The 20,282-nt window shown below is 37.2% G+C and overlaps 1 protein-coding gene across 3 annotated transcripts in view; it reads right to left on the bottom strand.

The window, feature by feature from the left end:
- The window catches only part of LOC136848232 (protein TEX261), a 166,537-nt gene that overhangs the window by 2,121 nt on the left and 144,134 nt on the right, over window positions 1–20,282 (bottom strand). The window contains exons 1-5 of one of the 3 annotated variants that reach the window (XM_067120586.1): window positions 12,630–12,789; window positions 8,997–9,076; window positions 8,376–8,529; window positions 6,275–6,342; window positions 5,931–6,045 (exon numbers count right to left, since the gene is read on the bottom strand). In XM_067120586.1, the coding sequence (XP_066976687.1) occupies window positions 5,931–6,045; window positions 6,275–6,342; window positions 8,376–8,529; window positions 8,997–9,076; window positions 12,630–12,702 (490 nt within the window). In that variant the 5' untranslated portion in view covers window positions 12,703–12,789. Of the gene's footprint in view, window positions 1–5,930; window positions 6,046–6,274; window positions 6,343–8,375; window positions 8,530–8,996; window positions 9,077–12,470; window positions 12,517–12,629; window positions 12,790–20,282 lie in introns of those variants that run through there. The other 2 variants (XM_067120588.1, XM_067120587.1) reach the window with 2 other exon arrangements.

Here is a 20,282-nt window from a genome sequence, read left to right as displayed (position 1 = left end):
ACTGTTAGCTGTGGGGTATCCTGCAACGTTCAAGTGTAGGCTATACAATAGGGTTGGTGTTACTTACTAGAAGGCTAGACATCAGAAGTATCTTGTAAGTTGAGGCGCTACAATAGTGCTACTGGGAGTATACATAGTAAGGTCTATACTCATAGACATGAAAGTTTGCAAAAAATAAATATGCTGATCCTGCAATACTGTATAGCCTTAGCACTTCATTCTCTATAATCTATGATACTATCATAATTTTGCCCTGTAAATTACTCATGAACCTTATTTCAAAGTAAAATAACTTTTAATGTTTTTGTTTTCTCTTTCTCTGGTAACAAAAATTTGAGTTTCTATCGTTAATTTTATTTGTTTGCATAATTAATACTCACCCCATGAGTAATTTTACTTTTTCTTTATGTACAATGGTTGATATGGGTGTTCGAGTGTAAAGCACTTTTGAGAATCATTATATGGACACTCATTAGTTTATCTCGGCCTTGGTGGGGCCTTATGAAGCAGTGTGTTCTCAGCTATGATTTTCGAAAAAGACAGCTCATTCTCTCTCTCTCTCTCTCTCTCTCTACACTGATGGGACCACATCTTCGGGCAACTACCTCTACAGAGGTTTGCAGTTTTTGAGGATCCAGCTTTTGTGTTCCATTAATTGCCTGGTAGTCTGTGTTCATGGGCACACTCTCTTATCCACCTCTGTGGTGGAGTAATCTTCGGTAATTTTCCAGTGTGCAAGCCTTCACTGTGTGTGTGGCATGCCTGCCTGCCTTCTTTTGGACTTGCCACCTCCAGTGCCACGCAGTACCTTAGAGCAGTAATACCACCTACTAACTTTTATTTAGCTGGTAAGGGTTGAATCTTCTGTTGATCAACTTTGAGGATGTCTCTGACATGCATTGGCTCATCAGTACCAGCAAGACTTCTTGATGACCTACTGCCTTTGTTCATTGGTGTGCCTCAGTTCAGTTCCTGTTTTTGTGCGGTTTTTAAATGTAAATGTCAATATGCATAGTGGAAATACATTTATGAATTGGGTTTAAGGTTTTTCTTTAACTTTTTTCTTCGACTATCTCGTCATAGTTAGTTGTTCTTTTCTTTTGAATGATAATTGTATGAGGCATCACACAGTGAATGTGTTCTCGCTTTCCCTAGCTTATGTTTTCGGGAATCATCTTTTTCAATATTACTATATATATATATATATTTGTAATAAAATCTCAAATTTAGGGTCACAGTATGTATGCCCTTTTTTAGTAAATGTTTGTCACTGATTATTTCATGGGAGGTCAAACACATAAGACTTTTTCCTGTGAGGTTCTGACTGTTTAAGGGTGGTAAAGACCTGGATAATTATTGTAATGAAATGTATTGCAATATATATCTATAAAGCTTCCTGTTTGGTGGTTTAAGAAGCAGGTAAATTAAATCATGCAAACCCTTTTGCATAACCAGACTCTGGAGGGAGGATACAAGGAACATCAAAATACATTTTTCTGTCATAAATAACCGGACTGCTAAAACCTACAATAAAGAAATGAACATATAATGGAATAAGAGGAATATGACCGTTGATGTAAAAAAGGTATCAACCATAAACATGGAACTTATGAATCACAGAATTTCAAAAGCATATCACTCATACTACTCTGAAAGTGCATGCTTATCCAACATCATCTTATGTTGATAAACTATACCCCCATGGTAAATGCTAATGTACCATAGCCTCCACAGGGAAAGAGGTCTATCAACCAAAATACAACCATCTATTAATGACCTTATTTACTTAGCATATTTTCCTGTTAATGATCTTATTTACTTAGCGTATTTTCCTGTTCAGTGATTTTTGTGAACTGCATATTGTCCATCTAATTCCACAGACTGATCTGAATCTTACACAGCCATATTAAAGGCTGATGAATTAGCATTATTAAGCATGGCTTGACAAAATTTTAGGCATGCTATACAAAGTGCTAGTCAACCTTATGTAACAGAGGGCCCACTGGTGGAGAACAGCGTGAAAGAATACTGTATACTGTCAACAGAGAGGAGAGGAAAGCTTATTGGAAAATGGTAATAACAAAGAAAATGATATGGGAAGAATGGAACTAGAACCTGAACACTAAAATATTATTGGAATGGCAAAGCAAATGAGGATGAAAAGAACTGAGAAGTGCAAAGAATACAAAAAAAATTAAAAATATATACTCTGATAATCTACTTAGAGAAAGATCTCAACATGACAGACTCAATAGACAATGTAGTTTAAAGCGATTATAAAGCCCTTAAGATGAAAAATAGCAAGCCTTCAGAACTATCAGCCCTCATGTGATTTGTTAAAAGGCTTCCAAAACCATTTACTGAAGAGTTCAACAGAATGCAAGCTTCGTAGTTTTGAAAACACACCAGATTACTGAAAACAACATACCACAGTACAGGTATCACAATATGGAAAGTACAGAAGGGTAAGATTCCTTGAGCCTTAAGTGAAAGTATGGGAAGTGTTGTATAAAATGTGAATAAAGAAGGGGATGGATAAAATATGAACACAAAAATCTAAATTAATAGTTTCATTTTGGCTTTGTAACAGGGAAATCAACACCACAAGCAACCTCTCTAACACTTTACACAAGACAGATACCACGAGAAAAAGAATAAGTTCTATCAAATACTCTGTGACTCTTGGATGTAATAAGAGAAACAATTAAAAGGGCATCATGGCGACAAATTGTACTAGAAAGGTTTATGGCACTGGAAACTTCTTCATGCAGAGGACAAGAGAATAAAAAGAAGGCCTACATATGAAGAACAGATTTACGAGTAGAACAGAGATTCAGCAATTGAAAATCAACTTCACGCAACCAAGAATATACCAAAAAGACAGTAGCAGAGAATGTGCATTATCAAAGTTGGCCAAGTAGATGGACAAGACTGCAAAGCTCAAATAAGTATATGAATAACAATATCCAGCATGTACAAGAGGAAAGACAGATAATGACAAGGTTGGAGAGACCAACCATGGAGGAAGTACATTTTAACCATAAAACAGTAGTTTAACATGACCACCAAGTTACATCTCAAGACTCTCATAGGGAATGCCTAGACGATTCTTCCTTAAATGAAAACTGAAGCACGATGCTGTTAAAGGTTACTCAATTAAGTGAATAGAGACCAAAGGAAATGAATGAAAGTTACAGGCAGAGAGCACTGCAGCTGGGATGGGAATGGTGCTGGAAAGAAGCTTTAGCACTGTCTACATGGTTTCGCACAAGGCACACTACATGTGGTGCCCTTCTAAGGGGTGGAGGAAGCAGTGCATCTTTCTTACCTTAGTAAACTACTCAAATGTAAAGCTGGAACAAAGACAGCTATAAGAAACAGCTACTGCATAATTAGGGTTACTGGTAAATAAAGATTCTCCCACAGTACATGGCAAAAATTAAGACTAGAGTATGTAGACATATGCTTTTACAAGTAGTAGAGATACAAGAACTTGAAAAAAAGGGAAAATTTTAAAAGGGGTAACTACATAAAGCTGAGATTCACAGCCGGAGTGTCACAAGAAGACCACACCACATCTGAGAAATAACTTGGAAACAAGGTATAAATTACAAAATCCACAAATCAGACCTCACATGAATTAATCTCCTTCTGCTGCATTACATTTTTATTTGGTCATGATAATAAAAGCTAGATCATCTGTAATCCGGCCTCAGCACTATGTGTAGACTACATGCTTTGCTTTGGACCTGTCCATGTTTTAATTTAGTGTCACAGCTGTCAGAATATTGTCATAAATGGAGGCCTTCCGCAAATTTTTTTTGTGGAAAAATCTAAACTTTAACTCAGATTTAGTTACCAACGCCAGGAACTTATGGCGAGGGTCTCAAAGTTCCCACGTTCCTTCAGTGCAGGAGGACACACTGCCACATCCCTTCCTTGGGCCTTGTTCCCCACCATATCATATCCTATACCCCAGTTTACTCACCCCGAGGAATCTCTTCCACATTTCAGACGTGGCCAACAATTTGGCAACACTGCAGCCTAGCTCTGCCCCCTCACTCCAGGTCGGCCAGCATCCATGGGCAGCTGAGCAGAGGTCAGCCCATTCTTCTCCTGTGACCCACACCAATCAGACCTGCTTAACTCCTCTACTTCGGGGCCTACGATACCGGACCAAGAGATAGACAAACCAGAGGAGCCTAGAATCCCTTGCTCAGGAAGGACGTACCCAAGGGAAGCCCTTGCTCAAGCAAATAATCCAGGTTGGTGTCAGTGTGTGAAAGTGCCCTCGGTTTACCAATCCTTCTCTACCTCTCTGTACCCCCTTTCCCTCTGAAACATCCTTGTCTCCACGTTTCCTTCTCCCCTCTGTAAGAGCAGTCCATAAGGGAAAGTCATCCCATTGCCAGAATAGCTGATGTTGTGTCATATTGTGAAATCTTTCGGTGCTAATGCTCATTTGGTGAAGTTTTGAATATGTCCAAGCATTACTAATGCCGCTTACAGGAGGTGTGAATTTCGGTGGTGTTTTCCACTTTCCAAGACGCTCCCAGCCATCAGTACCAGTCCTGTGATTTTGTACCACATTTGCCATTAGCCGACTCTCAGTATCTGGCCCGTTTTCCCTGTAAAGGTATTTTCGTAGCCACAGAGTATCACTGGCCACCTAATGTTGCCCTCATTGACGTAACTCGCTCGTTACATTTTCCTCGCAGTTTGGAAAATGTAATAATATATAAAGCATAATATTTAGAAGAGGACAAACTGTTTCAGCAAATGGAAAGTACTGAGGATGAAAAACCAGTTGATAGAACCAGAAGATGACTGAAAGACAACCCCTGGGGAGTCTTCACACACTGAATCTTGATGATCTACATGAAGGGTGGATATTGTATATAAAAGACAGACCAACACGGTAGGATCTAGTGAAAGCAGCACAGGATCACACTGAGATCTAAGAGCCATCAATAAATGCATAGCACTTCATAAGAGAAAACAAAAATAGGTAAACATACCAACAGTGTACAGTATTATGCATTTAATGACATGTATGATTAGAACTGAAAGTTTTGCCACACAGTAATAGACTACCTTGACAAAAAAATGCAGTAAATCATCAGGCATGTTGAAGCTGAAAGCATAATCAGCACCCATGTCAAAAGTTATTTACTGTGTAAAAGCAATGGCTTGTACATTACAAGGACTTAATAAAATGTTTTCAATAATTTTTATCAATGACCACAATAGAATTTTTAAATAACTTCTCATCCTTCATAAATATACACCACTGCCTAACAATGACTACTACTCCAGAAGACTATCTTGTGCTTCAGGTAAGCAGAAAGTGAAGCCTGGAAGGGAGGAAACAGCCCCTGTGAGGTCACTTCACATACCGGTTAACAATAAGTAACAAAGTAACAGGAAATTTGAATTATTTGGTTTGTTGATACCAGTGAAAAGAGGTTGTAAATGTGGTTCATAATCTTAACAAAGCCACACTGTGATAACATTTCAAATTCACAGTAATGCATTCCTAATAGTTTCATACAAGATTTCTCATTGATCTATAAACTGAGACAATTAATGGCTTGAATAACACCTATAAACTAAGCACATTTATGATGAATACATTTGGTAAACTGAAAATAAATTACTTTATTAATATCTGCAAACTATGAATACTAAAATAACATCTTCGAAGTTAGAAAATTTTACAACTTGAATACTAAACATATTCACTCACCTAAGACTTCTACGTATAACCTAAGGGTATTACTCAGACTTCAACTCAGAACTTAAAGGTACTACTAAGACTTCAATACAGGACCTAAAGGTATCACTAATCTAAAATGAAAAATTTACACTGACATTAGAACATTAATAAATGTACTTACTGACACAATCAAATTAAGAACCTCCAAACTTACTTGATAATAGAGGACGAGTTTCAGCATGTGTGGGTAAAACATTTTCGTTTGCAGATAACGATATGAAGAAACCAAACGGAATTAACCAAACGAAAAGAGTGAAGTATGCCAATACCTGAAAAATAAGAATTCTCAAGTACGGAAGTAACTGAGGCTCAAATCTGAACAGCAATTACCAAACTACAGTATTTTCCTTGTCTCTGCATGCATAAATTCACTTCTAACACCTAATTCAGAGAAAAAGTTCCATGGATGTGTTCATTTTGTGGCATATAACACATTAATGCTCCACAGCCTTTGCTGCAATTACTCAAGTCACTGGTCTGATCTACTCGACTACTTACTTCCGAGGCTGGGTAATAGTACGATGCAAAGAAGGAGAATGCCAGGTAATGATTTACGATGAACATAACTGGAAAAAAATGAAAGGGGAACATGTAATATTTGCTCAGTCAATGTTTAACTTACAGGTATTAAAGCAATTTCAAACATAATAAACTTACACAACAGAAACACTTCCATATTCACTTCCTGTGTTGCCAAGATATTTTAATGTATGACAGAAAAATTTTTATAAGTATTCACAAAGTCAAGTTCAGTAACATTAAGTACTGTCCTTAACTTACTCAAAAGTGTATTCCAAGTATCTCCAAATCAGGCGAAATCAACTTCATTTATCATAAATAAAGTAATACTTAAGAATAAAAAATCTTATAATCCTCTCAGGTGTCCAACATATTGCTAGAACTAATAAAATACATACTCTGATTTCACCGACCCTAAAGGTACTATTTGATTGGGTTGAAAGTAGGAAGTTAAATATACTTCATATATAGAGAACTTCACTTGTTCTCTTACCTCCTCTTAGTTTTAATTACTGTTTACTCAAGGTAACATACAGTATTATGATTAACTTTACATTCATACATAACCAAATTACACAAGGTGAGTCATCACTACCTATTGCCTTAATCAAAGTGAGTTATCACTACCTATCGCCTTAATCAAAGTGAGTCATCACTAACTATTGCCTTACTTGTAACAATTCATTTTCTCAACAAATACCAGTATGACACTTTCAAAATACCACAGACAACAACTCTACAAGGGAATGGAATGGAATATAAACAGCAGGCCAAATGCCAAGCACTGGGACCTGTGAATACATTCTGTGCTGCTAGGGAAACTGAGAATAAAAGGTTTGAAAAGTGTAAAAGGAAGAAAACCTCGCAATTGCACTATGACAGCACTGCTAGGAGAGGTTAGAAAGCAAGATGGAAGAAAGAGAATATGAATGGAGGTACAGTAAAAGGAATGAAACGGGTTGCAGTTAGGGGCAGCAGGGAAGCTGCAAAACACCTCGAGTAATGCCTACATTGCATCGCATGAGGTGCAATGACAGCACTACCCCGCTATGGGGACAACCCTATAATGCTTCCTGTCTGGATTCTTGTAAATTCACTAAGCTGCTGGCATACACATTAAGCCCTCATGCAATGATAAATTTAAAGATTTTTCTGAAAATCTGTCTTCTGACAATCAAACTGCATTTTGCATGTTCTCTCTGGTCTCTTATCTAACCATCCCACTTTATCTTTGCCTTTCTACAATTTCAACCTCTATGCGAAGAATTCCCTTGGTTAGCCCTCTAAGTGCCTAGAAATATGACTCACTGGTCTAGCAAAACTACTTAATAACAACATTCAGTATCATCTTTGACAATATTCTCTTTCACTGAAACCTGGATAAACTTAAACAACTTCCTTACATAAAATCTTTCTGTTCAGAGGCAAGAACTTTGTGTAACATTTTCAAATACTCAACTTTGTAACTTGAAAAATATGAATCTGTTAGTCGATGTTACCACGCTTCAATCTAATACTGATGATGAACTTGCTAATGTATACAGCATACAAGAACCACTTTAAAACTGAAAATGCTTGGCAATAACTGTGTATCACCATTAATAGGAGACCAAATTACTCAGCTAAAGGCTTAATGATCCCAAAACAGATTATCGAACATACTAAAACCCAATCTTAGTAAGAGAAACCTACACCACAAACTGAATGCCGACCAAATAATGAGTCAGACACTGGCAACTTTCCTACTGTGGTTATATTCTGATGTTTACAACTTTATTTACAGTCCACTATTTTGGTAATATGGTAATCAAATATGCAAGCAGATAACCACCAAAATCTCAGCAAATCAAATCTGCACAAGCTGAGAGTAGAAGAGTCAACTGAATAAAACTGAAAATGATCAAACACAGTAATCAAAAACACTTGAAATAAACTGACAATGATAAAAATGTCAACTTTTTAAACATAAATGATGTACAGCTAATATAAAAAGAGCCCTCAATGCCAGGCAATACTAATACAGATAACTAGGCTCTTCTGTATCACCAGTACGGAATATAATATAGATTGCAATACTTACCTACACCTAAGATGAATGGTAATGAAGTTAAAAAGAAGAATGGGAATGTGCGAAGAATTGAGAGATGAACCAGTTGTGTTAGCAAGCCACACAAGATTACTGATGTTGGCAGGTTCTCAAATAAGAAGAGTAATATGTACAGTCCTATTGTGACCTGAAAACAAAACATTATCCTTAGTGATCATACTGCAATCATTGGTCGTTTCAATATTTATACACGTGACCAAACAAAATTAATTCTAAAACACGTGAAGGGCAGTGTTGTCCCGTACCTTACAGTACACATTGCATATCAACATCCCTGCCTTTCCACTTTACATCAACATAAGCACTATCTTGTATTATCACAGCTGTTCAAAATGGAAACACAGCATACAAGTCAATATAAAAAACTGCAAATTAAATCTTGTGTTAGTACACAACAGAACCTTAACTACTAATGATACACATTTGAAAGTTACTTAAACTTTGGTCTGTCTGAGCTTATACATAATCAGTGGATTTGTACTGTGTTAGAATTATGCATCAGTTTTCTTCGCTCACTGAAAATTTTTTTTCTATGGTTAAAAGACATTTTAAAATTTAAAACTAAAAAAATATCATAGAATATGGTAAACATACCCATATCCAGTATCTAAGTATTTTTGCTGCTGTGCTTGTGTATTCTTCGACTAGTTCTGCAAGGTAGTATAGAGCAGCAGCTGGAAAAGAAAGACGACATTACAGGACCAGAAGAAAAAAACACTTTGAAGACAGCTTCACAGTAATAATCACTGTAACAAGGCATGACAGCACAATAAAAATTCATACACTTAAAATGTAATGCACTATTCAAACATTCCTCAAGAACCTACTTACAACACAGCAGTAGAGACATATTCTTACTGACGATGCCTTTGCTAAAGAAACAAAAAAAAAAAAAAAACTCTCCTCATATTCAAACGTGGGATGAAAAAAGCTGCATGAAAAAGCTGCAATGAAAATCTTTAACAAGGTACATATGTTTGATGGAAAATTTTACTCTTGGTTTCCCAAAACACTTTGCTATGCTTCTTTCCATGACTCACTACTGACTTACATCATTCTTTTTTAAATTTAGGTTTCTGTCATACACTAAACCTATCAATGGCTTCAATCATGGAATACAAAATTCTGCTTAATTCCTAACAGAAGACATTACAGTACTGTACTGGAAAATTGACTAGTGTCTACAGTTCTTGGTATTGGACCTAATTTATACTTCATCCAGTTTCTGTAGCTCTCTGCATTATAAAAAGAACAAGAATTTCCTACAAATGTTTAAAATAAGGACGTTTAAGCCATAAATTGAAACTCACTCCTTTTCCCAATGCTAATCACTGGGGACAAGTAATCTACACTGAATGGCTAATTTTATATAAACAAACCAGTAGTTACATGGTACTCAAGGCCTTCACTGCTATAGATGCCCCCATCTCACCTGCTACAACTCATTTACATGGGACAAAAGAGGACCGTTAACTTTGCCACATAAGCTTCCACAAGATAGTGCATACTGTATACAGTATCTTCAGAAAATACTAGTCCCCCTTATACTTACTGTTTTCTATGAAGCAAGCATGTCACATAGAAAATAGGAGAAACTGAGATCCAATGAGTAACTCATATATTCTGAGGTACTATAAAACCTATTCAGATGACGTTTTAAAATCAGAACAGACAGAGCTGTCTAGCAATCCATGGGTTAATTGTGAGGCTAGTACAGTACAGTACATGGCTACCTTGGCCCTTAAAATCTTGAGGTTGGCCTGTCAAGTTTTAATTCCTTATATTTCATCTGCAAATTCCATAGTACAGTAATGCTAATGTACCACATATTTATCATGCAATACCCAATAACTCACAGTAATGATTGATGATAGGCCCAATTACTCTAGGCCTACTCTCCTCCATTCTGACATTCAACATGTAAGGAATTCAGCTAAAGATAATATACCCTAGGCTAGAGTAACCACCATGTTTGATAATGGATTTACCAAATACATACATTATCAAATTATATGGCTTGCTTGGTATTTGTATTGGCATGTGTAACACAGGCTACGGAATACAGGCACCAAATACTGTAATACATTCACGATGGCGGTTGGGGATCTCATCCCAACAGTCCTTCGCCAAACCTCGTCATACCCATAAAAAGAATAGGTATAAGAGGCAGCTGACTTTAATGTCCATGACATCAATATGGTAAGGAGGCTTGCTAGCTATTTATTCTATGTTACTTGGTTAGGTTTGAGAAGGAACAAGAAGCGGATAACTTTTACCATATCATTGGGGTACTGTAAGATTCTGTGGGGTCTGGCAGCAAAGCCCACATGCTGGGTGAAAGAACCATCTACAGGATCCTTAAACAAGAATCCAAGGACCAAGGACAGATCTCGGGTGTTGGGTAGGCAAAGCACGTTTGCAGATTTGGTTAGGTTAGAACTGCATGGTGAGAAAGGCTCCGTGCCGACTGCCATGCAAACATTTGAACAGTTCTTGGTATGCTTGCAGAAAGGCGAGTAAATGTATTAGAGGTTGTAGCCAAAATTGACTGACCTAGTGCCATTTTCATAAGGAACAAAACATATCTATCATTTGTGAATTTTCATTGTGAATGCTGATCTACAGTATTGCCTAGCATTAAACGAACATTTTCAAGGGTTGATGTAGGCTACGCTACCTAAATTAGCCTTCGTCTGTAACACAATCATCATGCATCAATTTTCATTTAAAATGATATTTTAAAAATGTTGATACACCCTAGCATTAAGTGAACACCTTCATGGGGCTAACGTGGCCTACCTAGTTGGCTTGCCCTACATCTGAGTACGTCACATTGATGAAACAAGCATTTCTTGCCACATTTCCATTTTTGGAGTAGCAGAAAAATAAAAATGGTAAAATTGCAGACTACTAGGCCTGCTGTGGTCCTCTAGCTCAGCAAACAATGGTTTAAGTGCAAAATAAGCGCCATGTTTAGTACCTGACCCTTGGGGATGAATACAAAAATATAAAAGTGGTAAATATCTTGGATGGGTATTAGGAGGAATCACACAACAATAGTAGTCTGCAATTTTACCACTAAAGCCACTGATAACAAAGGTTTTCTTATGTTTTAGGGGCCAGTTGAGGAATTTGGACACGGGTTCCATGGAAGAAAACAACCCTAAACTTTCCTTGAATGCTGTGTCTTAACCTAACCAGATTTTACCTTCCTAACCTGACTTAGGACACTGTGCCCTGACCTGGAAGGGGGGAGCTTCATCTCCCCTGGACTCCTCCTCAAGCAACAGTAAGCATGGGAAACATGGACTACGGTTCCACTCGGAGGCAGTGTTAAAGCCTGCCCCCGTCGTTCTGGAGACTATCCCGGTTTTCGTTCCGTTTTATTCTTCAAATGATATTTCAAACAATATCTGGCCTGTAGTGTCTCACAAACATAAGCTCTTTACTTTGTGCATTAGCTACTAATGTATAGATTGTACAGAGTTTAGGCCAAGGGCCAAGCACTAGGACCTATGAGGTCATTCAGCGCTGGAGAGGAAACTGAAAGTAGGTTGGTTTCAAAGATGTAACAGGATAACCTCGCAGTTCCATTATGAAGCAATTGTTAGGAGAGGGTGGATGGCAAGATGAAAGAAAGAGAATATGAAAGAAGGTAGAGTAAAGGGAACGAAAGGGGTTGCAGCGAGGGGCCGCTGGCACGCTGCAAAGAACCTTTAGTGCTAATGCCTACAGCCTAATGCAACCGCTGAGGTGCATTGTTTACCTTAGCCCAGCGAGGGCTGGACCCCGTCACAGGCTAAGAATACTCATGCCTACACTTGACTGAGCACCTTTAGACTGACCACGTAGTATCTTTAGACTGACCACCTTGTGTCTTTAGACTGAGAACCTTGTATCTAGACTGAGCTAGCCTCGCAGGCATAGGCTATAATCTACTCTACCGGTAGCCTGACACGGGAAAACTTAGGCAAGCTTAGGCCAGTACATTAGGTTAGCCCAAGCCCAGCCAATAAGGTCCAAGGTTCGGCTGTCCCACTTCAAATTCATAAAGCTACTAAGCATTACCATAAACTAAAGCAAATGTGTCAAGATACATCAGATCGTAGCTTGGGCTAGTTACGTAGTTACTCTCTAGCCCGGTTGGTATGGGCTAGGATAGGTGGATAGTCACTCGACCTGTAGCTTATATTAACATCAATTTCCAACGTTCCCATGGGGCCTTACCCAAAGCGAGAGTTCCTAAACATATATGGACGAGCGCAGATATCCATGACAACAGGTACAAAAATCCCGGCATGGTTAATTACTATATTTTTGACACCCGAACTTCCTCCACGAAATAAAGCTTCGTCAACAATCACACGAGAACGGCACCCACCAGGAAGAGTTAGCGCCTTCCTGGGTATTGATTCTCAGTTATCGTACGGTATTCTGATCATTTTTTCCTTCACGAGCACACTGTTAATATTCTTTACGTATTAAATTTTAATAATTCTTCATAGTCATTTCCTAAATACTCTTTTTCTCATCACAGTTTCGAAAAATGTTAACAACATTTTAGACTCAGCACACTTAGTTGTAACTTCTTAATATTTTGGTATCAGAAGAGGGACGTCTTAATTCATTTGTTTATCCTGTTTGATTACGATGTGGAGATAAATTCATCACGAAGGTATTACACGATTAACCTAGACAGGGGCAAAATGGATTATGTAAGTCTTCGCGTTGCATGAAAAGTCATAATGATGAATAATATGTAATTTTTCGTAACGAATTTTTGCTACGAACGCACCTTTGCTAGGTACGTCAACATATGCGTTGTCAACAACAGCATATCATTAGTTTACTTATAAATGTATATTTGTCTTTCATTCATTAGCATAGGCTGGAAAACATATGCCTATAATCAACTAGTCCTGTTATACGTCGAAAAATGTAGCATAATAGATGAATCGACTTAGATTTGGGGCAGTGACGTGTAAATAATGTAAATATTTCACTCGTTACCCACGAAAGTGTTTATGAATAATGCTAATCAGAAAAACAAAGGTGTATATCTCTGTCGGTTTTTATACTTACACTGCTGAAGTAATAAGAGACATCGATTAAACAACGAGAGGAGAACGGTTATGAATACAATGACTGTTGACTAACGAGAGAGAGAGAGAGAGAGAGAGAGAGAGAGAGAGAGAGAGAGAGAGAGAGAGAGAGAGAGAGAGAGAGAGAGACCTTATCAAACGTAAGTTCAAAGCAAATGTGAGGAAAAGTAAGGTTTTTGTGGGGGTAAAGATTTAAGGATGAGGGTATTTGTTTGGCAAGAGGAAAGCGGCCAATAAGACAATCCAGGTTCTCTCTACTAAGGTCGTGCAGAAGTGTGTAATTTAGGCAAGAATTCTTTCTTACTCGAAGTTGTCTTCATAAAAATGGGGTATGGTTACTGAAGAACGGTCAGAAAAGGTAAAATTTATTGAGAGAATAAAATAGGTGATAATAAGACAAGAAGACGAGGCGGTGGCAAGTATGATATTGAGGAAAGATGGACTGGTGCAAGCCCTTTATGTGCTGAGAGTAAAACTGAAATTCAACTACTTTATTATCTGATAGCAAAGTGCAAGATGTAGAGTAAGTTTAAGTGGAAGTGAAATTTATGACGAGAGGAATTATAGGAGAAATTGAAAAATATGTTTACACATCCATAACGTCTCGGGACATCCAAAATGATGCAAACAATGGATGATGTAAAGGAAACGTAGAGAACACAGAAAGACAACAGGATTCTACGTAATTTTCGTCAGATTTTGTATAGTGCGCATTGTGATAAAAGTATGATGACGAGTCAGGAAAATATATGCATCATGGTTAAGATGTCTGTAGTAGTCTTCGCGGCTTTTAAGAAACCAAGCCAGCGATTAGCCTACTGGTAAATCTGATGAGGTCACATCTTGCCTCTAGGATATGATGATTGAACCGATTTGGTGAGATATCATATATTAAATTGTTAGGGTGAATGAAATTACAGCAGTTATGAGTAAACGGCTCGAGAGACAGTATTTGTCTTCTATCAGAGGCATTTAGTAACGGGAATAAATTTAAATACAAACAATCATTTCTTATCAAACCTTTTGACTCAGCTGCTACAGCAGTAGAGAAGCAACCAAACATAACTTTGCAAGTTATGCCATTCAGTTTAAGGAAGTACAACTGGCTGAAGACTGCTTAATACTGATGGAAGTTTCATACAGAAAAGTACTACAGTAATAATAATAATAATAATAATAATAATAATAATAATAATAATAATAATAATAATAATAATAATAATAAAAACTGAACATGCAATTATGTGAAAAAGGAAAGAGGATACGGAGGAAGAAATAGTCTAATAAATGTTACTGAAAATAACTACAAAAAATATATCGAAATATATATCACTGAAATCAAACGATAATCAAATTATTAATCATTCTTATCAATACTACTTCTACAATACAGGTGTATGTGGACGATGAAACACAAATAACGAAGTATATGTGAGAGGTATAAGTTGCAAGGTCTATATGCATCATGTAATAATATGTCACAAATACTTAAATAAAAATTCGGGCAAAGGCCAGAAAAATTTAAATATCCTAAATGTGTAAGCTACCAGAATATAAAACTAATTGGTTTTTTTGGGGGGGAGGGGGCCATTGTATCAGACCACACTTTCCAGAAAGCTAGACGTGAACCATAAAGAAGGCCAAGATAAGTACTATATATTATGGAGAAGAATTTTAATTCAAATTGTGGTCTCGAGAATCTTGAAACAGAGGGAACTGCAATGTAAAAACAGATTCCAAAACAAGAAGAATAAAGAAAAAACAAATTATTGCGAGGCGTAAGATGACGCAGAGTACCTACCTTTAGAAATAAAAAAAAAAAAAACGAACTTTTTGGATGTAACCCAAGATGTTTTTTATTACGTCTTGGGCCTTAAGCTCGCTCGCAATTGCATGCAACACGTACCAAAACTTGGAAAATAGTCGTGCATAAAGGCTGACTCACTAATAGTAAATTAAGATAAAATTACCGACATGAAGCTGAGTGTACCCGTTGCCCAATTTCGAGGGCTTTTCAATATTACAGAACTGTTTTGACAGACCTCTGTGGCAAACTGTTGTCTAAAATTTATTATTGTAAGGGATTATAGTCTCTTCTTCCTCTCAACTTTATTTCATGTCCAGATTTTATCTAAATTTCGAATCAATCGCCAACTTATCGTTTCCACCTGAATTCTACAGGATTTCAAAAGCAGAAGACTATAATAATAATAATCAAAAAATTCTTTAATTTTTCATCATTAAAGATGTTTAATCTTTAATGACGACAGATTAAAGGGGTTTAATCGTTCATCACTAACAGATTTAACACAGGGCATCAGCAACACAGAATTATTCTTGAATAACAACAATAACAAAGCTTACGAAGTTTTCATTCGTCAAAGACTTAACATTCAGTTATTGTCTGTTGTTGCCCATTTTTTCGAGAAACTGATCTGAGGCTTTAAATTGGCATTTGTTTTCCCTACGTGACAAGATTGTCAACAATATAGAAATTGCTCTCGTTCCCAACGATTGCTTAAGAAAATAAAGGGAAGCAAAAACATTCCTTGTTAAAGATTATTGTGTGTAAAGTTAAGTATAACTTAGTTTTACCAGACCACTGAGCTGATTAACAGCTCTCCTAGGGCTGGCCCGAAGGATCAGACTTATTTAACGTGGCTAAGAACCAACTGCTTATTTGGCAACGGGACCTACAGCTTATTGTGGAATCCGAACCACATTATAGCGAGAAATGAATTTCCATCACCAGAAATAAATTCCTCTAATTCTTCATTAGCCGGTCGGATTGGTGTGTGCAAGTCACGGGTAATCCGCATCATAAAAACATTAAGAGGATTTAGCAGAAAATAAATAATCAACTTCAGCCTGGATTTAAACGTATATGTACACCTATGACTTTCTTATCCCCTTGTTCAAAGGTATCTTGATGCTGCTTCAGGTCTCCAGTGGCAACTTGCGAAAAGTAAGAATTTTTGGACAGCAAACATACTGAGAACGAAGAGGAAGTTTTAATTACGAGATCTTCGATTAGAAGGATATCGGATTTTTCGAATTTTTAGCCTTCCGATTTGGAGATGACATTTGATAAGAGTCCTGAGCCAAATGGCGCACTGGTGCACGAGATAAAAAGGAGGGTCCGGAAGTAAGTTAGATTTGGAAGTATCCAAAGAGCCTAGAAATTAAAATTAGGAATTATACAACTAAAGCAACAGGACTTAAACGTTACTAGAACAGGGCAGAATACAGACTTTACGCCAAAGGCCAAGCGCTGGGACCTATCAGGTCATTCAGCGCTGAAACGGAAACTGAGGGTAGGAAGGTTTGAAAGGTGTAACAGGAGGAAAACCTCGCAGTTCCACTTTGAAACAATTGTTTGGAGATTGTGGATAACAGGATGGAAGAAAGAGAATATGAATGGAGGTACAGTAAAAAGAATAAAATGGCTTGTAGCTAGGGGCTACACGCCGCAAAGAACCTTAAATATTGCCTACAGTACACCGCGCGTGGGGGTGCAATGACGGCACTACCTCACCAAGGTGTTAAACGTAGCTAGAAAGCAAAAAAAAAAAAAAAAAAAAAAAATCAAGATAAAAGTAAAAGTTCCACTTCTCCTCGGAACGAAAAATAAACCCTTGTATTTTCCACCCACAATAATAAGTTTATTTTCTGGTTCTCTCTTTTTTTTTATATCTTTATTTTCACTACTGCACGTTAGCATCTGTTTTCAATACCGCGTCTTGCATATCAGATGCGACCGTCTGTCAATAATATCAGTGATTCTTTGCCGAGAGAGAGAGAGAGAGAGAGAGAGAGAGAGAGAGAGAGAGAGAGAGAGAGAGAGAGAGAGAGAGACTTCTGCCTTCCATCAGTGCTTGAAGTATATATATATATATATATATATATATATATATATATATATATATATATATATATATATATATATATATATATATATATATATATATATATAAAATGCGTGTAAGTATGCACAGCCTTCTGCCTAATTCTTTACAGAGTGCATGAATGGATTACTAGAGGTAATCACTATACAAGCTATAGTACATACTTATTTGTAAGACTGAATATTAGTGAATTTCAAAATCTTCATAATTTAAATAACAAGTCCTTTTTTTTTCACGTCTGATTTCTTTCAGTGAAGGTTAAAATCTATCATACAATTTGACGTCGTGAAACAAACCTTCAGAAGATTAGGATAGATATGACTGACATTCTTTGTGTCTTCTCCTACTTCCCCACACCTACATACAGTATATCAGTTTGACACCTCTTGGTTAAAACTCCGCGGAAAACAGCTTTTAAAGTTATAAGAATAAATCATCGCCACATTCTCTCGGTGCGCTTGAAATGCCATCGACGAAAACTCGTAGCTCTCACTTTACGAAATGAAAATCATCAAGTACTTACTAAAAAAAACTACTTGCTATAGAAAAGCTACTTAAATCAAAAAGTAAAATTCTTTCCGTTGAAAAAGTACCTGAAACATTTTGTGTGAAAGGTTAAACGTGACCCTTTTTAGTTTTCTGTAAAAGAAAACTATTGAGATGGCTTTGTCTGTCCGTCCGCACTTTTCCTGTCCGCCCTCAGATCTTCAAAACTACTGAGGCTAGAGGGCTGCAAATTGGTACGCTGATCATCCACCATCCAATCATCAAACATACCAAATTGCAGCCCTCTAGCCTCAGTAATTATTATTTTATTCAAGGTTAAAGTTAGCCATATTCGTACTTCTGGCACCGCTATCGGTACCAACAACAGGCCACCACCGGACCGTGGGTGAGTTTCATGGGCCGCGGCTAAGACTTTCATGGGCCGTGGCTGAAAGTTTCATACAGCATTATGTGCTGTACAGAAAACTCAATTGCGCCGCAGAAACTTAGGCGCATTTTTTACTTGTTTCCTGTGTGTAGCTGATTATGTTCTTTGCACTTATATCAAGGTTGTCTAATATCTTACAGTGCTCTATTTCAAATGCTGTGTACTTTAGTAACAGAGCACATTCATCACTTTTAAAATCTAAGTGAATCCTAAGTTTAATGGTGATGGACTTACCTACATTCTTCTTATTTATGTATTAATTAAATAAATAATCTATTCATTTACTTATTCATTTATTTATTCAGTTTCTAGAACTGACAGTAAATGTGCACAACTGATATCACTGGAATTTATATCTTACTCCTGATTGGCCGATGAATTTAAGCAGAATGAGGTTCCACCAATCATGATTACCTTCAGTGGTATCATCTGCTGATATTTACCAAGAGTTCCAAAAAAAAAAAAAAACCCATAGTAAAATGACAATAAAAAAGATACAGAAGAATAAAAAGTGAAGCAAGAGTAGCAATAAACATTCACATTACCATTCGTCTTGATGTTGCACTCAGAACACCAGTCGAGAATTACCCTTCGGATGCATTCTACTTGAGGAATAGCATCCTACTTAGCTCCAAATGACTCCTGTAATTTGAGTTGTCTCTCTCTATCTCTCTCTCTCTCTCTCTCTCTCTCTCTCTCTCTCTGTTCTTATTCATTCTACTCTTTCCTCATCTTCCCGGTTCTCGCTCTCTATCTCTCTCTTTCTTTCTCTCTCTCTCTGTTCTTATTCATTCTACCATTTCCTCATCTTCCCGGGTCTCTCTCTCTCTCTCTCTCTCTCTCTCTCTCTCTCTCTCTCTCTCTCTCTCTGTTCTTATTCATTCTACTATTTCCTCATCTTCCCGGCTCTCTCTCTCTGTTCTTATTCATTCTACTATTTCCTCATCTTCCCGGGTCTCTCTCTCTCTTTCTCTCTCTCTCTCTCTCGCTTTGGCTGTATAAGCGGAATGTTTAGCGAAGTCGTTTCGGGACAGTCGTTTACGAGCTGCAACCAATCACCCTTCGAAGGGTCGTAAAATCCAGTTTTGTTTTCGTGTGTGTGTATGAGTCACTGCATTGACAGGTCACAAAACTAGTCAGAAATGATCATCTTATTTGTGTGTGTGTGTGTGTTTATGTGAGTAAATTCCTGGCAATACTCAAAAACGTCATGTACCACTGGCTTAGTTTGCGTGACTGGCACCGCTGGTTTTTCATGGTGCTGTTTAATTTCCTGATTATTTATCTTTATGTATCTGCTCACTTCTCTTTAATCGTCTGCTAACTTATTTTTATTTATTTATTTACTTTTCTTTATTTTATCTTGGGTCTCTTTTTCACTCCATATGATATTTTTGTTTTGAAATGATATTAAAACTGCAAAATCATTTCTAATATTGAAATAATATATCAATACCAAGTTATCTTAGTGGAGATGAAATGTTATGGGCTTCTCGACTCCGTCCAAACGAATGTATTTTTTTTTTTTAGTGTTATTTTATTTTCGATCGATAATTATTACTAATGGGTAAAACCATTCAAGGCTCCTTCGTTCAGATGCTTCAAGATCTTCGGCGTCAGTGACCCCGGTAGTTGTCACGCCAGATATCCTAACAATAAATAAATCAATCTATCTTTATGGTCTTATTTTCTTTTAACATTTTCCAGAGATCCATTTACGCTTTGCGTGAGCGGTCAATGGCACGGAATATCCTTTTGGGATTATATAAAGTATAAAATCAGGGCTAAGATCCTTCGAGAATTAGACACCAGACAAATGAGTGCAAAATTCGTAACACTTTCAATGTTGCAGGATCCCCTTGTTGCATGACCTCCAAAAGGTGAAGCAGGTGAAGGGGTGCAGGGGTTACGGGGGGAATAGGCCGAAGGGCACCTCATG

The sequence above is a fragment of the Macrobrachium rosenbergii genome, chromosome 18 (assembly GCF_040412425.1).
Source record: "Macrobrachium rosenbergii isolate ZJJX-2024 chromosome 18, ASM4041242v1, whole genome shotgun sequence".
NCBI lineage: Eukaryota > Metazoa > Arthropoda > Malacostraca > Decapoda > Palaemonidae > Macrobrachium > Macrobrachium rosenbergii.
Note: the sequence above shows the minus strand (reverse complement) of the source record. Positions and strands in the feature narration are given on the sequence as shown.